This window comes from Ovis canadensis, chromosome 3 (genome assembly GCF_042477335.2).
Source record: "Ovis canadensis isolate MfBH-ARS-UI-01 breed Bighorn chromosome 3, ARS-UI_OviCan_v2, whole genome shotgun sequence".
Classification (NCBI taxonomy): Eukaryota; Metazoa; Chordata; class Mammalia; order Artiodactyla; family Bovidae; genus Ovis; species Ovis canadensis.
Genome location: NC_091247.1, coordinates 16722504 through 16743732, shown reverse-complemented (window position 1 = coordinate 16743732; position 21229 = coordinate 16722504). Strand labels below are relative to the sequence as shown.

The following is a 21229-nucleotide window of genomic DNA, read 5'->3' as shown; positions in this document are numbered from 1 at the left end:
ATTTGTAAACAATTCAAAACCCAGATCTGGTGTGTGTGTGTGTGTGTTTGTGTGTTTTCAAATTAACTGCGGTTTTTAGGATACCATTGAATCTCTTCTCATCTTTTCGTGTGAATTGTTAAGAACTGGCTGTTCTCATTAAAGTATAAGAATGCTCATTGGTTTTAAAACCCTTCAGAAGCTATGTGGAAAATAAAATTGAGTAAGAACTCAATTCTATTAAAAATATGCACTACTGGAAATATGCATGAAATGAACTAGCAGTTGCCTCTGGGCCACTGTAATTATGGATAATTTTTATTTTCTTCATTTTGCTGTGTTCTATTTCTCAAATATTCTCCAAATGCTTATTCGTCTTAGAATCATGGGGGAACATGTGGTTAAAAAGCCTTTCTCATCTTTCATACCCAACTTAATGGCATCTGAGTTGAACTTGCTATGTGGGCTTTCTGTGGAATTTCCCATTCTTTGCCACTGACTGGAACAGCAGACGCCAGCAGAGACTTGAGGCTGGGTTGTGCACCCGAGACACGGCTGCCCGTGTCCCGGCCACAAGGCTGGACGACCTGGGCTGCCTCTTGAGTCTCCTTCACTGTCCTCAAGCCCCTGGATCTGATCCCTGTCCTGGGGGCTAGAGCCCAGGGTTGGCCCGACAAGTCCAGGGTGGGCAAAGATAATGAGGCCATATCCTTCCTGAAGAAGTGAGTAAAGTGAAAGTTAAGTCACTCAGTCGTGTCCAGCTCTTTGCAACCCCATGGACTGTAGCCTACGAGGCTCCTCTGTCCATGGAATTTTCCAGGCAAGAGTACTGGAGTGGGTTGCCATTTCCTTCTCCAGGGGATCTTCCCCACCCAGGGATCAAACCTGGGTCTCCCACATTGCAAGAAGACACCTTTACCATCTGAGCCACCAGAGAAGCTCAAGAAGTGAGTACTTATAACTGAAGATTAAATGTGATGACATGTCTGAGAAAATGCCCCATGTCCAAGAAGGGCCAGTCTGAGTCTGGAGGGTGTGGGGTGGGCATTGGAGCTGGGGGTGTAGAACCCTTGGCTCCAAGGGCTGGGAGGACACAGGAAGGGGAAATCAGAGGATCAAAGGGGAGATCAAAGAGGATCAAAGGGGAGAAACAAAGTCAAGCCTGGTCTGAGGCATCTGAGGGGCAGGGACTGCATGAGCTCCGAACCAGGTGCTCCGAATGGTTCCGCGCCATCAGGGACTCTGGGTGCCGGGTGCCCGCTCTGCGGACTGCAGACCCTGTGATATTCAGAACAGCAGCTCTGCAACCATGTAAATCCTGGGCTGCTGCTATTCCTGCTGCCTGTCTACAGGAATTCATTCCTTCCAAAGGGATCAAGTTCAGGACACCAGGCCCCCATTTAAAACACGAGGAGTACTAGCTTTCATTTAAAACACAAGGAGTGCTTTCCCCAGTGGCTCTTCTCTGCTCCATCTTGTTGCCAGTGGGGCTGTCTGAAATGTGCTCATTAATTGTTGGTAACTTTGTTGATTTTTAAAGCATACTTGCCTTTAGCACTGGTGGTTTGTAAAAGCCTGCAATTACTTAAACACACACCAAGGAGAGACTTCATTACATTGACCCACTGAGAATGAAGATTAGTGTACAAAAATTACTTTATTACAACATCTTACAAAACAACAAACCAGCAGTCAAGAGCATCCCACATATAGAAAAAAATAAACATATATACATATATTTCCCTAAAACTGAGATGTCCAAAACACACTCAAGACAAAGTCTTAAAAGCTTATGGTGTGAGTAGCCTTCATCTAATCATGAGGAATGAATTAGTCCTTTCAACAAGAGAGCGGCCTGTGCAATGAATTACTTTCTGATAGAACCTCATGGACAATTTGCCCACCTGTTTTTTATCATGATTCTCTTTATTGATTGAAGAACTAGACTCCAAACTCCAAATTGTCATAGAAGAGGAGCTGACATATCAGATGTTTCAGATTCATACTTTGTACACCAGAATGCTATTACTAATGTCCAGTCTTTCCAGGTTTCCTAAGACAAAATTCCATCCCTATTGTCACAACCTAACCAAGCAGTAATTGAAAGCACCACAAAAATACTTGCCTTTAGGACTTAAATGGACATTCCTCACTGAAATTACGTCTCACAAAATGGACACAAATATTTAAAAACTGAAAATATAAATGTTATATGATCCAAACTTGAAATTACTGTAATGCTACTTCTCCAGCTAAAGAAAAATGAACACTTGAATATTTTAAACATTAAAGGTTTGAAAATTCTGTCGGTGCATAAGGAAGTGGGTGGTGGTGTAAAAACAGCTGGAAAATGTATTTAAAATAGCTTATTTTTCATTTTTCTTTTTTTTCATTTTTTTATTTTTATTTTATTGTTTTTCTCTTATATACATTTTTTTTTTCATTTTTCTCAAGTGCAGTGTTTTACTTTACATTATTTCTCTTTGGGGAAAGAGAAATGCAGTTTCCCTCAGGTTGAGAGAAATTCACTTCATATTTCATTTGAATCACAGTGACTTAACATTTGAGGAAAAAAAAGTCACTTAAACCAAACTTTCAAAATCTGCAAGTCTTAAAGAAAAGATTCTCAAGTAGAATTTCTACATGGGGGCTTAACAGAATCAGGCAACATTTAGATGCCATCTAGTGGCCAAAACAGCAGCTGAATTATTAGTAAAAGAATTCTTTGAGCAAAAAAATTGTCCTTGATTTTGCTGTTTTAGAGCAATGATAGAAAATTATTACTTTCCAGGCAATGGGATAGTGTCTAGGTTACATGAATAAAGTTCAGGTGGTATTTCCACCAGAAGAGGGTTTTGTTCCTTGACCCAATTCAAATAACGTTTTTCCTTGAGCTCTTTCTTAGCAGTAAGAGAAGGCTCTGGAACTTTCTCACGTTGCCCTAGAGTACATTCTTATTTCAAGTGGTTCAGAGTTCAGTGGGAAATGGTAGCTTTGTGCCACAGCTTTATGCACAGAAAAGCCAGGTCCAATCTCAAACCCCTGCTCCACCGTCACCAGGTGCTTTTGCCAACAGGATCATGCCCATCCAGGAAACTCTTTCCAGTGATGTTTAGACAGCCAAACAAATAAACAATGCCGTTGCCTGCAGGCTCAGAGGATCCCCACGGCAACCCAAGCCCTGACCCTGCGTCAACTCCATCACAAAGCGTAAAGCACACCTCGGGTTTGTTAAGAATCTTGGAAAACTAAAGGGAGATGGCTCACATTCCTGGCATAGTCAGTATGGGCTACAGATTATCTCTTTCTGGGTCTCACCAAAGCCTGATAAGATGAGCATTTCTTATTTTTTTGAAATACGTATGGACTATTTCTCAACTTCTAGTTAAATATCCAAGGTTGCAATGATATAAAGGCTGAGAAATAAAGAGCCTCCCCACAGGTGGAGAGACTTCCTAATTTTTCCAGATGGGAAAATAACTGTCAGTTGAAAGGACTAGGAAAACAACTCCAAAACAGAAACACAGGAGTCACAGTAAATACTGTTCGAACATTAAATGCAAAATAAGCTGATTAACTAAGGTTAATTGTCTTGTATGAGCTACAGATTTCAATTATCTAAGTTATTTGTGTGGGTTCAGTTACCACAGACAAGCAGATTCCACTGCAATGAAAATGTGATTTGGGGCCCCTGAGAAGTGCCCATCAGAAGGGGGGCAGCCACACATAGAGTCCCAGGGTGGTCCCCACAGGTGGGCAGAGGGTGGTCCAGCTTCCAGCTTCACCAGCTCAGCTTCACCAGTCTAACTTCAGATCTGCTTTGCTCCACACATATTTCCCTCCTCGCTTTAGAAACATCTTCTCATCAAAGCCACTGAATTTTATAGCCTCTTCTACACCCACGTCCAAGATGGACTTGGAAGGATCCTTCCGCCCATTTCTACAGTTCAGGAAGCGCATCTAGGAAATTCAGAACAAAAGTTAGAATATTTCCATATAATTTTCCTATAAAACTCAAATAGAGGGATCAGCTCAAAATGATTCTGGATATTCCGATCATTCCAACAAATGTTTGTGGAGACCTATAAGCGAGATGCTCCCCTGGGGATGCTGAGCCCATTGGACAGCATCTCTGCTCTCAACCAGCTCCCATCACCCATCTGAATACGTTAGACCAGGTAAGTGCAGGATAACCAGAATTGTATACATGTACGTATCCCTCCATTGGAGGGTAGGGTAATCTGGAAAGGCTTCCAAAAGATGCTGAACATTTGAGTTGTGTTTTGAAATTGTAAGCCAGAGAGAGTAGTATTGTTAAAGCCCAGAAAAAACACAGTGAGTTTGGGAAATTTCAGGTAGGTGATATTGCTGGTGTGAAAACTGTGTGTGCACAAATAAGTGAAGAATAATAAAGTGTTCTTTTAAGAAAGGGAGAGAAAGTTGTACGAAAAGGCACTACAGAGCCAGGCAGGTCCCATATCAAGAAGTGTCATGTGCCCTGTTAAGGGTCTTGGTGTTGTTGCTCACTCACTCAGCCTGTCCGACTCTTTGCTATCCCCATGGACTGCAGCCTGCCAAGCTCCTCTGTCTGTGGGATTTCCCAGGCAGGAACACTGGAGTGGGTTGCCATTTCCTCCTCCAGGGGATCTTCCCGGATCAGGGATTGAACCCGCATCTCGTGCATTGGCAGTCGGGTTCTTTGCCGCTGAGCCACCAGGGAAGTCCAGGGGTCTTGGTTTTTATCCTAAGTTAAGCATCTTGGAGCGAGGAATCAGATCTTCATACCTTATGACCTACCATGGCACAGAGCATTTTATAGTAATTCTTACCTAATAAAAATGCTCTTAAATTGCCAAAAGTAAATTTTTCTCCCACTCTGTTTATTCCAACTACGCAGATACCAGAGAATTTTGAAGGAACATTGGTAAAAATCCCAAGGCAGTAAGGATACTCCAAAAATAAATTCCGTTTGACTTTCCCTCTCTACCTTGAACCCATAAACTAAACACTTGTGTTACCACCCTTACCCCTCTGCTCTGTAAAGAAAGCTCATATTGACAAAAAAGTGAATGACTGTGAAGCGTCGCTGATTAACTTGAAAATAATAAAGTGTCAAAAGTCACAGGAAGCATTTCTTGAAACACCAAATCCAACTTAAATATGGAAAAGCCACTGTTCTTCTTGGAACTCATTTCTTAAAAACAGGTCTTTGAATGGAAGTACTTGTCCTGTGCTAGAAATGTTGGCAAAAGTTTCTGAATTGGGACAAAAACAGAAGAGACAGAGGGAAAGGGAAAGTGATTTTTCAGTTTTGAGAATGCCGGGCTATCTTTTCCCTCGGAAGGCAGTGGCATAGGAATGTATCGGTGGCTTTAGGGGACTCTGCAACCTCTTCAGCCGAAAGCCGATGGCTATCTGTTAGAGATAAGTCGGCAGCATCCGAGGAATTAAAGGCAATAATGTGACTTGTGACATGTCCTTCTTGCAAAGAACCCCTGGTGCCCCGTGACCAAAGAAGCCAGCCAAAGATGGCATAACAGAGGTGGTCTGCCTTGTGTGATGTCAGCTCCACACAACTTCCATGGACCCATGGCCACAGGGAAGACACCGTTTAGTGGCAGAGGAGGGAGGGTGGTCATGCAAACATGGGCCCTGGGTTCAAGCCAAGACCTGCCCAACGCCTTAGCTTCAAGATGGACACAGTGGATGAAGTCAGGGCTCTATAATATTGACGCTAATCAGTGACAATAAGAATAAGAAATGCTGGCTAAAAAGAACGAATATGGGTTAAAAGGTTATGCTGATTGTAACTCAACTCTGGCCTTGCTGCTTAATTAACTTTTAAGGGATCATTTTATGATGCACTAGAAATACTCACATATTCATCCAGAATAAGGTAGGAATCTCTCATCTGCAAAGGAGAAATTACAGACAAATTCAGTTTCAGGCATATTTTTCAGTATGTACGCTCAGCTGTCTGCCTTACAATGTTCGTGTGTTTGTTTAGCCTTCTCTCTGGAGTCACCATTTCTCAAAACTCCTGAGCGTCTTTGGATTCATCTCCACAAGGTAAGCCACCTGCCAGGGCCCCGCCCCCACCCAAAATGCCCCCTACCCGGGCAATCTGTCTGTGTCTTCAGATTCCAACATATTCCAGCAAGCTGGCCTCTGCGTCTGCTGGAAGGGTCACAGGGCTCTCTGAAAGCACCTCTGACAAGGAAGCCCCCAGGTTAACTCTCCATGCCCTCCAGATCTTGGAGCGCCCCGTCCTTCACCGTTCAATGTTCCTTGTGTGTGTGACATGCAACCCCTTTTCAGTGAATAAAGCAGAACCTGTTTAATGCTACTGCCTGTGTGCTACGTTGCTTCAGCCGTGTCTGACTCTTTGCCACCCCGTGGACTGTAGTCCCCCAGGCTCCTCTGTTTATGGGATTCTCTGGGCATGAATACTGGAGTGTGTTGCCAGTTCTTTCTCCGGAGGATCTTCCCAACCCAGGGATCGAACCTGTGTCTCTTATGTCTCCTGGATTGGCAGGCGGGTTCTTTACCACTAGCACCACCTGGGAAGCCCTTTAATGCTATTACCTGGGAGCTTACTGAGGACTTGAACATTGCTTTCATGCCTCGTAACTAGGGACGCCTTTCGGAGGTATGTGGAGGGTGTATCTGTACTTCTGTAGGAAGCTGTACCCTCCATACATGCCCACAGAGGTTCAGGTCTGCACATGTGTTTGTATAAAGGCCAGATTGTAAATATTTTTCAGTCTTGTAGGCTGTTTGGTCTCTACAGCAACTTTAGTTCACCTCACTTTATACCTCTGACATAGGTAAAGTCAGCCCAGCCTTGCCTCTCACACAGCAGAGGTCAGCTAACTTTACCTCTGACGTGGGTGAGGTCAGTTAACCCTTTCACTGATGTAGGTGAGGTCCGTTAATCCTGCCTCTGACATGGTGAGATCAGTTAACTCTTTGACTCAGGCCCCTGTGTTTCTGAAATGGGGGAGTGATGGCTCATGGTCCCTCTGTGAAGAACTCACCAAGTATGATAGTAATGCTTATTATAACTTATATTTTCTTTGATCTTACATTAACTGCATAATTAAGACAATTTCTAAAAAGTCAAATGCAACAGTGTGGACATATGAGTCTTCTCCTCTGTTCTCTGTCCTCTTTTTGAAAGCTGCTCTGACCCCATCTGGGGATTTTCTTATTCATGCTCTGGCCAACATGACTTAGGAGTCTAAAGCATAAGAAATGAGCCCTTGTTCTGGAATTTCCAATATGATATAAGCATGTGAGGGAGAGATTTTGCTGCCTGTTTATTCTTCGGGGGAAGATGGGGAAAGCTTTTGATTGTTAAATAGTTGAAAAATAACAAAACTACCTATTTTAGAAAGATTTAAAGTCCGAAGAGTTATCAAAGTGAACAAAAATGATTGATAATCCATTACCCCAAGACGAACACGGGATGTGTACACACATACCCGTGCACACTAGGATTAAAGGTCGAATGGATTTGGCTGTTGTTCTTTATCTGCACCCAATATCATACCATGCAAATTTATCCTGGCTCCCTAATGTCCTCTGAACTATGCTATTTAGTCAGTATAGCATTCCATACTGACAACATGAGTTTACCTGTTCTCTGTATGTTAAGTACCTTCAAGGTTTTTTTACTCTTCTCCTTAACACTGCAGGAACATAGCTTTGAACAAGGAGTTCTTTTTTCCTTTGGCTTCAGAGAACACTCTGATTATTTCCTCTGTGGAAGCTCCGCAGGGTAGACATGCTTTGGCTGGCATGGTTTAATCTACAGGACGTATGCACTTGTGCTAACAAGACATACCCACTGTTCTCACTGGAAACCGAAAGATTTAGTACAGCTTCTATATCTACCATGAGACTCCTCCCCTCTCTCCACGAAACCCTCCCACATCCCCGCGTGGGCAGCCCTTGACGGAGACGCTTTTCTCTTTGGAGCTACGTGTGTGATGGGAAACAAAATGATGTTCACTTTCTATTAATACACTTTAATGTGCTTAGAAAGTTCACTTTCTAACCTTCTGGTTAGACTCGGGCACCAAGCAGGACACGTCCTTGTGGCGATCTAAGAACGCTTCAAACTCCTCATCGCTGATCACGAACCGTTCTGCTTCTCTCAGAGCATCTTCTCCAGAATTCTCACCCTCAATTATGAGACACTGGAAGACCTGGAACACAAGGGTAGAGTTGGCCTCCTAAAGAGCTTTTCACCACCTTTTATCCCAGATTGCATTTCCCTCTGAACCCAGCTTCATCCCTCCTGAGCAGAGAAAGTGAAACTGTTAGTTGCTCAGTTGTGTCCGACTCTTGGCGAACCCGTGGACTGCGGACTGCAGCCCACCATGCTCCTCTGTCCATGGGGTTTCCCAGGCAAGCATACTGGAGTGAGCACACATTTCCTTCTCTAGGAGATCTTCTTGACCCAGGGATCGAACCCAAGTCTCCCACATTGCAGGTGGATTCTTTACCATCTGAGTCACCAGGGAAGCCCAGCAGAGAAGACTTGTTCTAGAGTGAGGAACACTCTAGAAAGACACTGCTCTGGCAACATGAATATGTGCCCTGAAATTTGGGGCTATGGTACTAAAAGCCCAAATATTCCCAAAATATAAATTTTTTAAAAATTGATCTAGGTTATATTTGATCTTTTTTTTTTTTTCATAATATGAGTGAAATGAGGTGAACTTGCTCAGTCGTGTCCAACTCTTTGTGACCTCATGGACTGTAGTCTGCTAGGCTCCTCCATCCATGGAATTTTCCAGGCAAGGATACTGGAGTGGTTTGCCATTTCCTTCTTCAGGGGATCAACACTGGGTAATTCAGCATCTTTTACAAAATTAGAAACTTCAGCTGAAATCAATGTAAATTTATAAGAATATTTTATATATCTAGAAATCTCTCTTAGGGTTCTAAAAATAATCTTCATGAGATGAACAGAATTTGAATTGGAAAGTATAGGAGAGGAACTCCTTAACTATTACTTTTGGGGGCATCTCTAGCCTTTGGGTTTGGAACATTAGCTAGTTATACCTATTGAACAGTTTTTGGTGACTTAAGAAATAGAAGCAATTTTTATGTACTATCTATGTCGTAGTTCTTTGATACAAAATAATCAGGTTTATAATATGCGTGCTCAGTCACTCAGTTGTGTCCAACTCCGCGACTCCGTGGACTGTAGCCCACCAGGCTCTTCTGTCCATGGGTTTCTCCAGATAAGAATACTGGAGTGGGTTTCCATGCCCTCTTAATGAGGGAATCTTCCTGACCCAGGAATCTTCCTGAGATGCACATCTCTTGCATCTCCTGCGTTGGCAGGCACACTCTTTATAACTAGTACCACCTGGGAAGCCATTTATAATATATCTGCCTATAAATTTTCAATTTTTTAGATCAGAATTTTATTGTTAGTATATATACTATGGTATTTTTAAAAGTAGTTTTTAAACCTTTATGTAGAAATACATATTGTTTCTTACTACATTTTAGATTTAAATGATGAAATATACCAGGTGAAATAGGCTTCCTAAAATATTTAACACTTTAATTTTGAGGTTTTCCCTTTAGATTTTAAGCCATTATGTGCATGCATGCCTGCTAAGTCGCTTCAGTCATGTCCGACTCTTTGAGACCCCATGAACCATAGCCCGCCAGGCTCCTCTGTCCATGGGATTCTCTAGGCAAGAGTACTGGAGTGGGTTGTCATTCCTCCTCCAGAGGATCTTCCAGACCTAGGGATTAAATGCAGGTGGCCTGCAGTGCAGGTGGATTTTTTACCATCTGAGTCAAGGAAGACTCATCTGCTAGAGAGGGAGTCAAATACTGCCTCTTACATGAAGTCTTCCTGGTTTTTTGGCAGAATTAAACCTTTCCCATTTCGCCTTCCCACTTTATCCCAGCAGACAAAGCTTCATATTACATGAGTTTTCTTCCTCTCTTTTCCTTGCTAGAATTGAATTCTACATCCTATCTTCAGTTACATTAGTCTGGAGTCCAGTCACAGACTTTCATGGATCCCCGCATGAAAATGACCAGGGCAGATTGTTAAGATCACATATTCAGGGGCTTCCTTGGTGGTCCAGTGATTAAGAAACCTCCTTGCCATGCAAAGGACGCAAGTTCAATCCCTGACCCGGGAAGATCCCACTTGCCTCGGAGCCACTGAACCCATGCACCACAACTACTGGGCCCAGGAGCTGCAAATCCTGAGTCCACATGCTGCCAGCTACTGAAGTCTAAAGCCTGTGCTCTGCAGCAAGAGAAGCCACCGTAATGAGAAGCTCACGCACTGCTCCTAGAGAGCAGCCCCTCATTGCTGCAATTAGAAGAAAGTTCATGCCGCAGTGAAGACCCAGCACAGTCAAAAATAAAGAAATCTTTACCAAAAAAAAAAAAAACCCCGACATATTCACACAAGTCCTCCTGCTAAGCTATTTCAGGACAGTGCGTATGGGATGAGTCCTCAGAAGCAGATTTTAAGTCTAGCAGAAAGAAGGACCAAACTCAACTAGCTCTCTGAGTCTAGAGTTTTCTGTATCCTTATCAATTTGGGTGTCCCTGAAGCAAATCTCTCCTGAACGTTCACTTCATTACAACCACAAAAGCAGTGCGGTTGGTACCTTCCAGCGGACGGGGTTCAGCGCGTTGATCTGTTCCTTCATATCCTCGTCCACGTTGAATCGATTGATGACTGAGTTTATCTTGAAGGCCACTCTGTATTCCTTACACCATGTCCTCAGTTTCTGGAGATTTTCCACGTGGTTCTTCTTTCCTTGACCACGGCCGATAAGGACGTTGACCTGCTCGTCAAAGCTGTCACAGGAGATGGCGAGGATGTCCAAATATTCACCTGAGGGAAAACGATCACTGTTAGGCTTTTCTGTCCAAGGATGAACACTTATGTTAAGCTTTTCCATCCAAGGATGAAAGCATAGGCTTTTGGGCTTCCCTGGTGGCTGACTGGGAAAGAATCGGCCTGCCAACGCAGGAGACATGGGTTCACTCCCTGATCTAGGAAGATACCCACATGCCTCAGAGCAACCAAGCCCGAGTACCACTACTGAGCTTGGGCTCCAAGCCCAGAGGCCACAGCGACAGAAGCCTAGGCGCCCCTGAGCCTGTGCTTCGCGGCACGAGAAGCCGCTGTGATGAGAAGCCTGCGCGCTCCAAGGAAGAGTAGCCTCTGGTGCCCAAAACTAGAGAAAGCCTGCGCAGCAGGGAAGTCAGCACAGCCAAAAATAGAGAAATAAAATTATATACATATAAAAAGAGCACAGGCTTTCAAGCCAGAGGTGGAGAACTGGAGCCTTAAGGACCACAGAAGTAGGCAAAAATGTTTTGTTTGTTCCTCCAGACATTTAAAAATGTTACAAGAGCTAAATCTGACTACAGGTCAGCTCTTTGTCTTTTACTTTAATGTTTGCTTCCATTTGCTATTGTTTACTAAAAGAATCCTGTCCATACACAATGGCCTGCCTTGGAGAACCCTGCCCCTCTGCCTGAATGTTAAACCAAAATGCTTTTGTTCGAAGAAACACCCTGAACTTGTCCACCTGCAAGAGAAAAGAAACATATACACCCCCTTCCTGAGGGCACTTGCGGGAATAATTGCAAAATCTGGGGCCTTTTTACTTTATTCCTCATCTCCTCCAGACCCCAATGAGATGGTTATTTTGAGACAATCTGCGATCTGGTCCTTCTGTCAGCTTTTGGAGTCAAGTCCTTATTTCTTGTCTCAACACCTCCTCTCCCGATTTTAAAGCCTGTCGTGTGGTGAGCAGAGCGAGCTTGGACTTGGTAACAAAAATATTTCATTTTTAAATATTTTTATTTGGGAGATTGAACATAGTCATTAAAAAGAATGAAACAATGCCACAGCAGCAACATGGATGGACCTAGAAATTGTCATACTGAGTGAAGTCGGGCAGAAAAAGAGAAACATGGAATGACAGGGCTTGTATTGGAGAATCTTAAAAATGATACACGTGGACTTATTCACAAAATGGAAACAGACTCACTGACTTAGAGAATGAATGTATGATCACCAGGAGGGAGCAGGGCAGTGGCAGCCTCGGATCTGCGATTGACAAGGTGAAAGCACTTGGGACTGACCTGGACACACTGCTATGTTTAAAACAGACAACCAACAAGGACCTACTATGCAGCACAGGGAACTCTGCTCAGTACTCTTTAATAACCTAAATGGGAAAAAGAATTCGAGAAAGAATAGATTTATGTATAACTAAACTGGAGGAGGAAATGGCAACCCACTCCAATATTCTTGCCTGGGAAATTCCATGGACAGAGGGGCTTGGCCCGCTATATAGTGCACGGGGTTGCAGAGTCTGACATGACTGAGCAACTGAGCACATGGAACATACTCTAATACAAAATAAAAGGTGTAAAAAAATAGACTGCAGATTTAGGATATATCTTGAATAGTCTGAGCGTATGGCAACACTAATCCTGATCTCTGAATAGGATAAAAATCAATGGTTGTTCACAATTGGCTGTCAAAGTGTCTGCTATGAATAGTCCTTGCACTTTCTTGTTTTCTCCCTACCCCAGTGATCTTTTTGATTTGCTGTTTTTCAGTCACTAAGTCATTCATGTCTGACTCTTTGTGACCCCACGGACAGCAGCATGCCAGGCTCTCCTGTCCTCCACTAACTCCAGGAGTTTGGTCAAATTTATGTCCATTGAGTTGGTGATGCTATCTAACCATCTCATCCTCTGCCTCCCACTTCTCCTGCCTTCAGTCTTTCCCAGCATCAGGGTCTTCTCCAAAGAGTCAACTCTTCGCATCAGGTGGTCAAAGTACTGGAGCTTCAGCTTCATCCTTTCTCTTGCTGTTGCTGCTAAGTCACTTCATTCGTGTCTGACTCTGTGCAACCCCATAGACGGCAGCCCACCAGGCTCTGCCGCACCTGGGATTCTCCAGGCAAGAACACCGGAGTGGGTTGCCGTTTCCTTCTCCAACACGTGAAAGTGAAGTCGCTCGGTTGTGTCTGACTCTTTGGGACCCCATGGACTGCAGCCTACCAGGCTCCTGTGCCCATGGGATTTTCCAGGCAAGAGTACTGGAGTGGGTGCCATTCTTAGCCACTTCCAAATTTGCTACTCTGCACTGCCTCTCCAGACCAGCTTCCGAGCTTTTGCCCTAAGGTGCAACACTGCTTGTGGTCCTTACTCCTCACACCACTGTCTTGGAGGGAACGCACTGCCCAGGACACAGCCAGCAAACCCAACTCAGTCTTCTCTGCTTACATGGCTCCATAACCCCATCTTATCTCTCTAAATTCAGTTCCCAAAGCTTACTTTTGAATTTCTGACGCTCAACTTTGATTGAGTGACTCCCTTCACGGGGGTTTTGTTGCTGACTTGTGGCCCTGTGCTCCTCCTGTTTACCTTTCCCAGATGGGAAGTACAACCCTCCCCCACACCCTGCCCTCCCCTCCCCCACAGCCATATTTCTTTATCGTTTAGGAAAGAGGGTTTCATCAGAGATCCCCGTGAGCATCCTCAACAAGTCGTACATGCAACTACCCTTTGAGTGATTTCAAGACTCAAACAACTCACAGAAAGCAAACACAGAACATTTTACCCAAAGAGTACAATCAGAACTGCTTACTAAAATGATAGTAGTGCTCTGTGCTGACCTAAATGGGGTGGAAATCCAAAAAAAGAGGGGATACATGTAAACAAACAGCTGATTCACTCTGCTGTACAGCAGAGACTGACACAATACTGTAAAGCAGCTATACTCCAATAAGAATTAACTCTAAAAAAACTGTTAAAAAACAGAATAAATAGAATAGACTAAATAAATAAATTAAATTAAATGTAATAATCGCTAACATTTTTCAAATCCCTCCTAAATTCCAGGTACTGCTCTAAGAATATTAATAAGTCTAAGTGTTAGTCGCTCAGTCATGCCCGACTATGTGCAACCCCATGGACTGCAGCCCACCGGGCTCCTGTGTCCACGAGATTTTCTAGGCAAGGATACTGGAGTGGGTTGCCATTTCCTTCTCCAAGAATATTAATATCTATGTGAAAATTAGCATTAAGGGACCTCCACAGTCTCAGGCTTCTCTGGTGGCTTAGTGGTAAAGAATCCACCAGCCAATGCAGGAGACACAGGTTTGATCCCTGAGTCAGGAAGAGCCCCTGGAGAAGGAAATGACAACCCACTCCAGTATTCTTGCCTGGAGAATCCCATGGACAGAGGAGCCTGGCAGGTTACTATCCATGAGGTCACAAGAGTAGGACACGACTTAGTGACAAAATAGCAACAGTCTTAAGACCAGGGGTTCATAACCCTGATTGCAGAGTGGAATTCCTTTGGAGCACCCCAAGTTGGAATGTCCACACACCGCAAGGCTCTGAAATAAATAGTCTGGAGGCCAGTTCCAGCGGAGATGTCTTATTTAAAGTTCCTCAGTAGCCAAATACATAGCCAGAGGGGAGAATGACTGTTTTAGTCCAATCCCTCAATTTATACAGGAGACTACTAAAATGGAGTCATTTCCATAAACACTCTAAATATTAAACATGAATAGGAAACAATAAGGTCAGGGCTTGCAAAACTGTCCACTGTGGTCATCTTTCCCCTCAACTAAAGCTACTTTGATAATGGACGGGAGCATCTGCTGGTGGGTCCTGCTATCTGCTTTGCCATACTTGTTTATGAGAGCCCTACCGAAACTTGGCGTGCAGCCTGAAGAGAGATTACAACTAGCATACTTGCTTTTTCCCTCCCTTCGGATCCCCAGCAGCCAGGCCGGAGGCCCAGGATGGAAGGAAATACAGTGAGCGACAGTGACAGAGGCCAGAGTCACATGCCCCGAGGGCTGCTCACCGTACTTCTGGAACCAGCTCTCGCGGATCAGGCTCCCGTTGCTGACGATGCTGACGCTGGGCAGCTGCAGCTCCTGCTTACAGAACTTCACCAGCCTGCCCAGGTACTCGCCCCGGTCCTGGAGGAACGGCTCCCCGCCTGAGAAGTTGATCTTCTCCATACCTGGGACAGAAGGCACATGGATTTTCCTTCTATTTTAGCACTTCATCAACATCCATTATCATTTAAATGGAAAGAGTAGTGTTTTCTCAAGGTAATAGAATGAGACTGGAGAGAAATGGCAAATAGATAGGGAAACAGTGACAGACTTTATGTTAGGGGGCTCCTAAATCACTGCAGATGGTGACTGCAGCCATGAAATTAAAAGACGCTTGCTCCTTCGAATAAAAACTATGACCAACCTAGACAGCATGTTAAAAAGCAGAGATATTACTTTGCCAACAAAGGTCGGTCTAGTCAAGGCTATGATTTTTCCAATAGTCATGTATGGATGTGAGAATTGGACTATAAAGAAAGCTGAGCACCAAAGAATTGATGCTTTTGAACTGTGTTGTTGGAGAATACTCTTGAGAGACCCTTGGACTGCAAGGAGATCCAACCAGTCCATTCTAAAGGAAATCAGTCTTGAATATTCATTGGAAAGACTGATGCTGAAGCTGAAACTCCAATACTTTGGCCACCTGATGCAAAGGACTAACTCATTTGAAAAGACCCTGATGCTGGGAAAGATTGAGGGCAGGAGGAGAAGGGGACAACAGAGGGTGAGATGGTTGGATGGTATCACCGACTCAATGGACATGAGTTTGAATAAACTCCTGGAGTTGGTGATGGACAGGGAGGCCTGGTGTGCTGCAGTCCATAGGGTCACAGAGAGTCAGACACGACTGAGCAACTGAACTGAACTAACAGAGAGAAATGGAGCTAGGACATAGGTCCAAGCTCCAAAGCCTTTGATCTTTCTAAAGTGAGTTTGCCCTCCATCCTGGGTTTCCCAGGACAGTCGTGGTTTACGGAGACCACATCTCATCAGTTGCTTTTCCCAGCACCCTGTTTTGCTCTCAAATGTTTCTGCAGTGGGACAGAAGATAAATTATATCATCTCACTCTTGATAAGCTAACATGCTAGGAGGCAGCTTGTGTGATGAGCATTATTATTCAATAAAATATTGTTCCCCAAAGTGTGATTAAACAGGGACAGATAACTGAGGAAAGTGAAACAGGGTGTTGGCCAGCGGTGTAGCCAGTGATGAGTTTGAGGAGCAGCATAGAAGGGAAGAATGAACAAGAAGACTGAAGGAAAGGGATGTAGAGATGTGGCTAAGAGCTTAGAAAAGGAGCCATTCATTCACAGTGGTGGCAACACCCAATCCATCCTGTCACAGCTCAGGTCAAGAGCTGTGACGATGCTCATAATGGCTGCATTCTATTCAATCTGCTGTGTAAAAGTCAGAGGAGTAGATGATATATTTTGGAAGCATCTTCATCCAGAGTGGTGGTGGTTTTATTGTTTTAGTCATGTCCCACTCTTGCGATGTCATGGACTGTAGCCTGCCAGGCTCCTCCATCCATGGGATTCTCTAAGAAGAACGCTGGAGTGGGTTGCTGTTTCCTTCTCCAGGGAATTCCTTCCTGACCTAGGAGTCAAACCCAGATCTCCTGCGTTGCAGGCAGATTCTTTACCAACTGAGCTACAAGAGAAGCCTCTTCATCCAGAGTAGCAATTTTAATTTTAAATGTAATGTATATTTACATTTATTTTCTTAATTTAAATGTAAAAGTAAATTTAAATTTTAATAGTCACCAAAAAAGATTTTCCTTCATTTACTAGAAATTTCACTTACAGGACATGCCACCCATACTATACCCTAACCATCTTAACTAACTTTGGTTTTATTTGCTTAAAACTGAGAGGTCGCAATATGTATTACTTATAACTATAATAGTTTATGCTCTATTAAAAAAAAACAAGAACATTCATTTATTTGTGCCTTGTAGAAGCTTTGTAAGATCAATATATGAGCTATCATTTTGCTCTATATTTTAAAGAATGTTAAACTGATAGTCAGAAAGTCAAATTTCTTGGCACATCTAATGAGTGCTGGAGCAGGAACTCAAATACTGGCCTTATGAATCAAGAGTCTAAGTTCTTTCCACCACCTCAGCCCTCCCATTTGTTCATTCATGCATTAAATCATCTATTCAGAAAATTCATTTGATTCCTATTACCTGCTAGATATTTTGCTAGACAAAAAGATAAACAGAATGTCAAGTTTCAGTCTTAGAACTCAAACTCTTTGGGGACCCATGTATTAAAAACAAAACAGTAAAGTAAAAGAGCACGATTTTAAACATGCTGTCACAGGCAGTTAGGTTGCTTGCATACCTTGGCAATGTAAGTAGTGTGCCATGAACATTGGGGTGCATGTTTCCTTTTAATTAATGTTTTCACTTCTTTCTAATATATTCACAGAAGTGATATTGTTGTGTCACCGGGCTTCCCTGGTGACTCAGATGGTAAAGAATCCGCCTGCAATACAGGAGACCTGAGTTCTACCCCTGGATTGGGAAGATCCCCTGGAGAAGAGAACGACAATCCACTCCAGTATTCTTGCCTGGAGAATCCCCTGGAAAGAGGAGCCTAGAGGAGCCTGGCGGGCTACAGTCCATAGGGTCAAGGAAAGTTGGACATGACCAAGTGACTAACATGTTCACTTTTTTTTTCATGGTAATTCTATTTTCAGCTTTTTAAGGAACCACCATACTGCTCTGAATGGTGTCTGCCCAAATCTACATTCCCACCCACAGGGTACCAGGGTTCCCTTGTCTCCACATCCTCCCCAGCATTTGCTATCTGTGGTCTCTTCAATGGTAGCCATTCTGACTGGCATGAGGAGATATGATCCCTCATTGTGGTTCTGGTTTGCATTTCCCTGATAATTCGTGGTGTTGAGCATCCTTTCATGGACACAGACAGTTGGCTATCTGCATTTCCTCTTTGGAAAATGTCTGTTTAGTTCTTCTGCCCATTTTTTAACTGAGTTGTTTGTTTATTGATGTTCCGTTGCCTGAGCTGTTTGTATATGTTGGCTATTAATTCTTTATCAGTCATCTCATTTGCAAGCATCTTTTCTCATTCATGTTGTCTTTTCCTTCTCTCAATGGTTTCCTTTGCTGTGCCAAAAGCTTTTCCATTTTTCAAAAGTGTCTATCAGAGGTGGAATGGATAAAGATGTGGTATATATAAACCCAATGGAATACTACTCAGCAGTAAAAAAAGAATGAAAATGTTGCCTTTTGCAGCCTCATGGGTGGGTTTGGAGGGCACTGCGCTATGCGCTTAGTTGTTCAGTCATGTCTGACTGTGACCTCATGGATTTTGGCCCGCCAGGCTCCTCTGCCAATGGGATTCTCCAGGCATGAATACTGGAGTGGGTTGCCATTCCCTTCTCCAGGGGATCTTCCTGACCCAGGGATCGAACCCCAGCTTCCTGGGTTTCCTGACCTGGCAGGTGGGTTTTTTACCACTACTTGCCACCTGGGAAGGTATCTTGCATGAAGAGGACCAGGAATAATTCTAAGGAGTTTTGAAAGTTCACTAACAGAGCTTGGGGTGACTGGCATTCCAGAAAGAGAGAGCAGTGCAATCAGGGTCCACGAGGAAGGTGTTGGGGGAGAAATGTGTCCCGTGATGTGCTCATAACATGGGGTCCTTCGGGAAATGGGGTGAGGATGGCAACATGGTGCTGCAAGCCTGTGCTCACAAGTTTGGGCTTGGAGGCCAGGCAAGGAAGTTCAGTAGGGGGAGTTATGCATCCACCATATATTTCGGTATGATCACGTGCTTTCCATGGGGACACAGGGACAATGAGATGAACTGCAACCGTCCTGGTGAGAAATACCAAGATGCTGAGCTAGACGCCACTGGGAACGGCGGTGAGGTGGGTCAGGCGCTGGATGAGCTGCGGGTGACCGGGCAGACATATAGGGAGTGAAATACGTCAGATCCAGTAAAAGTCACTGCACGTTCTCAGCATATAAAGTACCAAATCCGGCAAGGCTGGTGTCAGAATAGGAGCTAGTGGTTACCCTGGGCAGGAAGGGCTGGGGCTGAAGGCGGCAGGAGCTATGGGCACTCTGCTGTTCTCTGCAGATTTACCTGCTCTTTATCAGGATGTGGTCACTGTGATGTTCAGTATGTGTGCAAGCCAGGGCAAATACGTATTATATGTCTGCAGCAGAGTTAAGCAGGTTGAGAAAGAAGCTGGTGATGTGGCTGAGGTTGCTGGCTTAGGAGGTGCTCTAGGGAAGACAGGTAGACGGGAGAGGAGGAGGGCAGGTCACCTTAGACCTGGACTGGCTGGGCTCTCTCTAAGATGCCTGCCTGTTACTGATGCGGTGACACTCAGTGAGCAAGTCTCCAGAGCAAAAGCACTGCCTTGCTTGAATGGTACACAGCTTCTCTAAATATTCATGATAAGAGCACGCAAATAATCCCAAACAACAAACCCAAACATTGCATTTCTTAAGTCAAAAGTTTTTGTATTTGTCAGCAGCTCTCATCAGCTGTTTCTGGGGAACTCAGTCCATAAACTCAGAGAGTGGCACAACTTCCCAACCTGCATCCTTCCCGACGCTGCTCACTTAGAAGCGGTGATGCTTTGCTCCCCCATGCCAGCCCACTCTGCAGGTTGGGAAGATCTTGGCATCCATCCACAGCTCGCCCTCACCTCCTCTGGCCACAGTGCATCCAGCTGTGTCCTGGGAAGGACTGAGTTCCTGGGAAACCTCTCTGGCCGGGACTGCCCCCGACCCCCACCCCAGCCTCTTTGCCCTTCTCGAAGTGGCTGAGCACCTGAGGGCTTTCCTGGGTCTGGGGACTCACCTGCTTCCTTCAGCATCAGCAGACCTCTCTTGGCCTCCTCCAGCGGCAGCACGAAGGACGTTTTGGCTGTGTGGAAGCAGAAGCCACACTTGTAGTTGCACTGGCGCGTGAAGTGGTAATTGACGCTGGTGGGAGTGGTGGGCAGGTCGCCGCCGCCCTCTCCCTCCGCCCTGCTGGGCTCCCCCGCTTCCCTCCTGCCCTGGAGCAGCCGGTTCCTCTCGCCCCCTGCCAGCCAAGATGCTGCCCGGAGCTGGAGGAACAGGGGCCCCAAGCTGCTCCACACGGAGCCCAGAGGCTGCAGGAAGATGCTCAGCAGCTTGAGAGCGAACGCAACGGGTACCAGCATCCACATGGTGGCAGGTGCCCTGTGGCTGCATTGCAACTGCAGGCTGGCTTTTATACATGCCCGACACCCTGTCACACGGGAGGAGGGACACACCTTTCTTGACTAATGCTCAGCTGAGGGTTAAGTTTCGATTTCCTTCTTCGCGAAAATGAAAGTTGGAACAGGGCCAAGACTGAAGTCTCAGGAATAGGACCGACATCTGTTTTTATCTGCCCCGCGCCGCAGCCCCGTCTCCTGAAATCAGCAATAGTTCAGACTGGATGTGGATGGACATGCTGCTCTCGAATCTCTATTTGGATCCAGCAAGTGGTGATAGAGCTAGGCAGAGACATCGCCACCTCTGCAGCTGCTGCATTGCTAGTGCAGGACATAACCTGTAGAAGCATCTGCCCCAGTGCCCTTTATTTGCGAGGGCTCAGCGAGAGTTTGTCCAGAGAGCCAAATAGTGAAGAGTGATTGCATGGTAGACGATTAGAGCAGACTCTATCAGCTCAGGACCCCTTTCAGATCTCAGTTGAAATGCATAGGCACATGAAGGCATAATGCCTGAGTCTTCCTTTAGTGACTCATCTTAATGCATGCATTTCCACATGGTAAAAAGTTTCAAATGTTGAAATTCAGCCATTTATCTATCTTTCCCTGCAGGTTTATGCTTGTCTACACCATTTTTAAAAGACAAGAGAAAAATCAGATGCTTTTATAAGATCCTTCTTTTTTTTAAAAAAAATGAAGTATAGTTAATTTACAAGGTTGCGTTAGTTTCAGGTGTACAAAAAAGTGATTCACTTATCTGTTCAGTCACTCAGTCATGTCTGACTCTTTGCAACCGCATGGACTGCAGCACACCAGGCTTCCGTGTCCATCACCAACTCCTGGAATTTACTCAAACACATGTCCTTTGAGTAGGTGATGCCATCCAACCATCTCATCTTCTGTTGTCCCCTTCTCTTCCCGCCTTCAATCTTTCCCAGCATCAGGGTCTTTTCTAATGACTCATTTCTTCGAATTGAGTACCCAAAGTATTGGAGTTTCAGCTTCAGCATCAGTCCTTCCAATGAATATTCAGGACTGATTTTCTTTAGGATGGACTGGTTGGATTTCCTTGCAGTCCAAGGGACTCTCA

General features: G+C 44.6%; 1 protein-coding gene and 1 long non-coding RNA gene across 2 annotated transcripts in view; one reads left to right on the top strand and one right to left on the bottom strand.

The window, feature by feature from the left end:
• LOC138435453 (uncharacterized) overlaps positions 1-21229 on the top strand; it is a 41544-nt gene that overhangs the window by 9821 nt on the left and 10494 nt on the right. The window lies entirely within an intron of this gene.
• On the bottom strand, positions 1618-20178 carry RSAD2 (radical S-adenosyl methionine domain containing 2). Its single transcript, XM_069580143.1, has 6 exons — positions 19761-20178; positions 14879-15040; positions 10638-10867; positions 8040-8189; positions 5858-5890; positions 1618-3939 (listed from the first exon to the last, which is right to left on the bottom strand). Exons 1-6 carry the CDS (start codon positions 20110-20112, stop codon positions 3775-3777), a joined length of 1092 nt encoding a protein of 363 aa, XP_069436244.1. The 5' UTR covers positions 20113-20178; the 3' UTR covers positions 1618-3774.

Excerpts from the sequence above, each read along its gene's own strand:
- RSAD2 (XM_069580143.1), bottom strand. The coding sequence starts at position 20,112 with ATGTGGATGCTGGTACCCGTTGCGTTCGCTCTCAAGCTGCTGAGCATC. Across the intron at positions 10,868-14,878 it reads GAGCTGGTTCCAGAAGTACG|GTGAATATTTGGACATCCTC; the intron begins GTGAGCAGCCCT and ends GTTTTCCCTCAG. Across the intron at positions 3,940-5,857 it reads ACCTTATTCTGGATGAATAT|ATGCGCTTCCTGAACTGTAG; the intron begins GTGAGTATTTCT and ends TGAATTTCCTAG.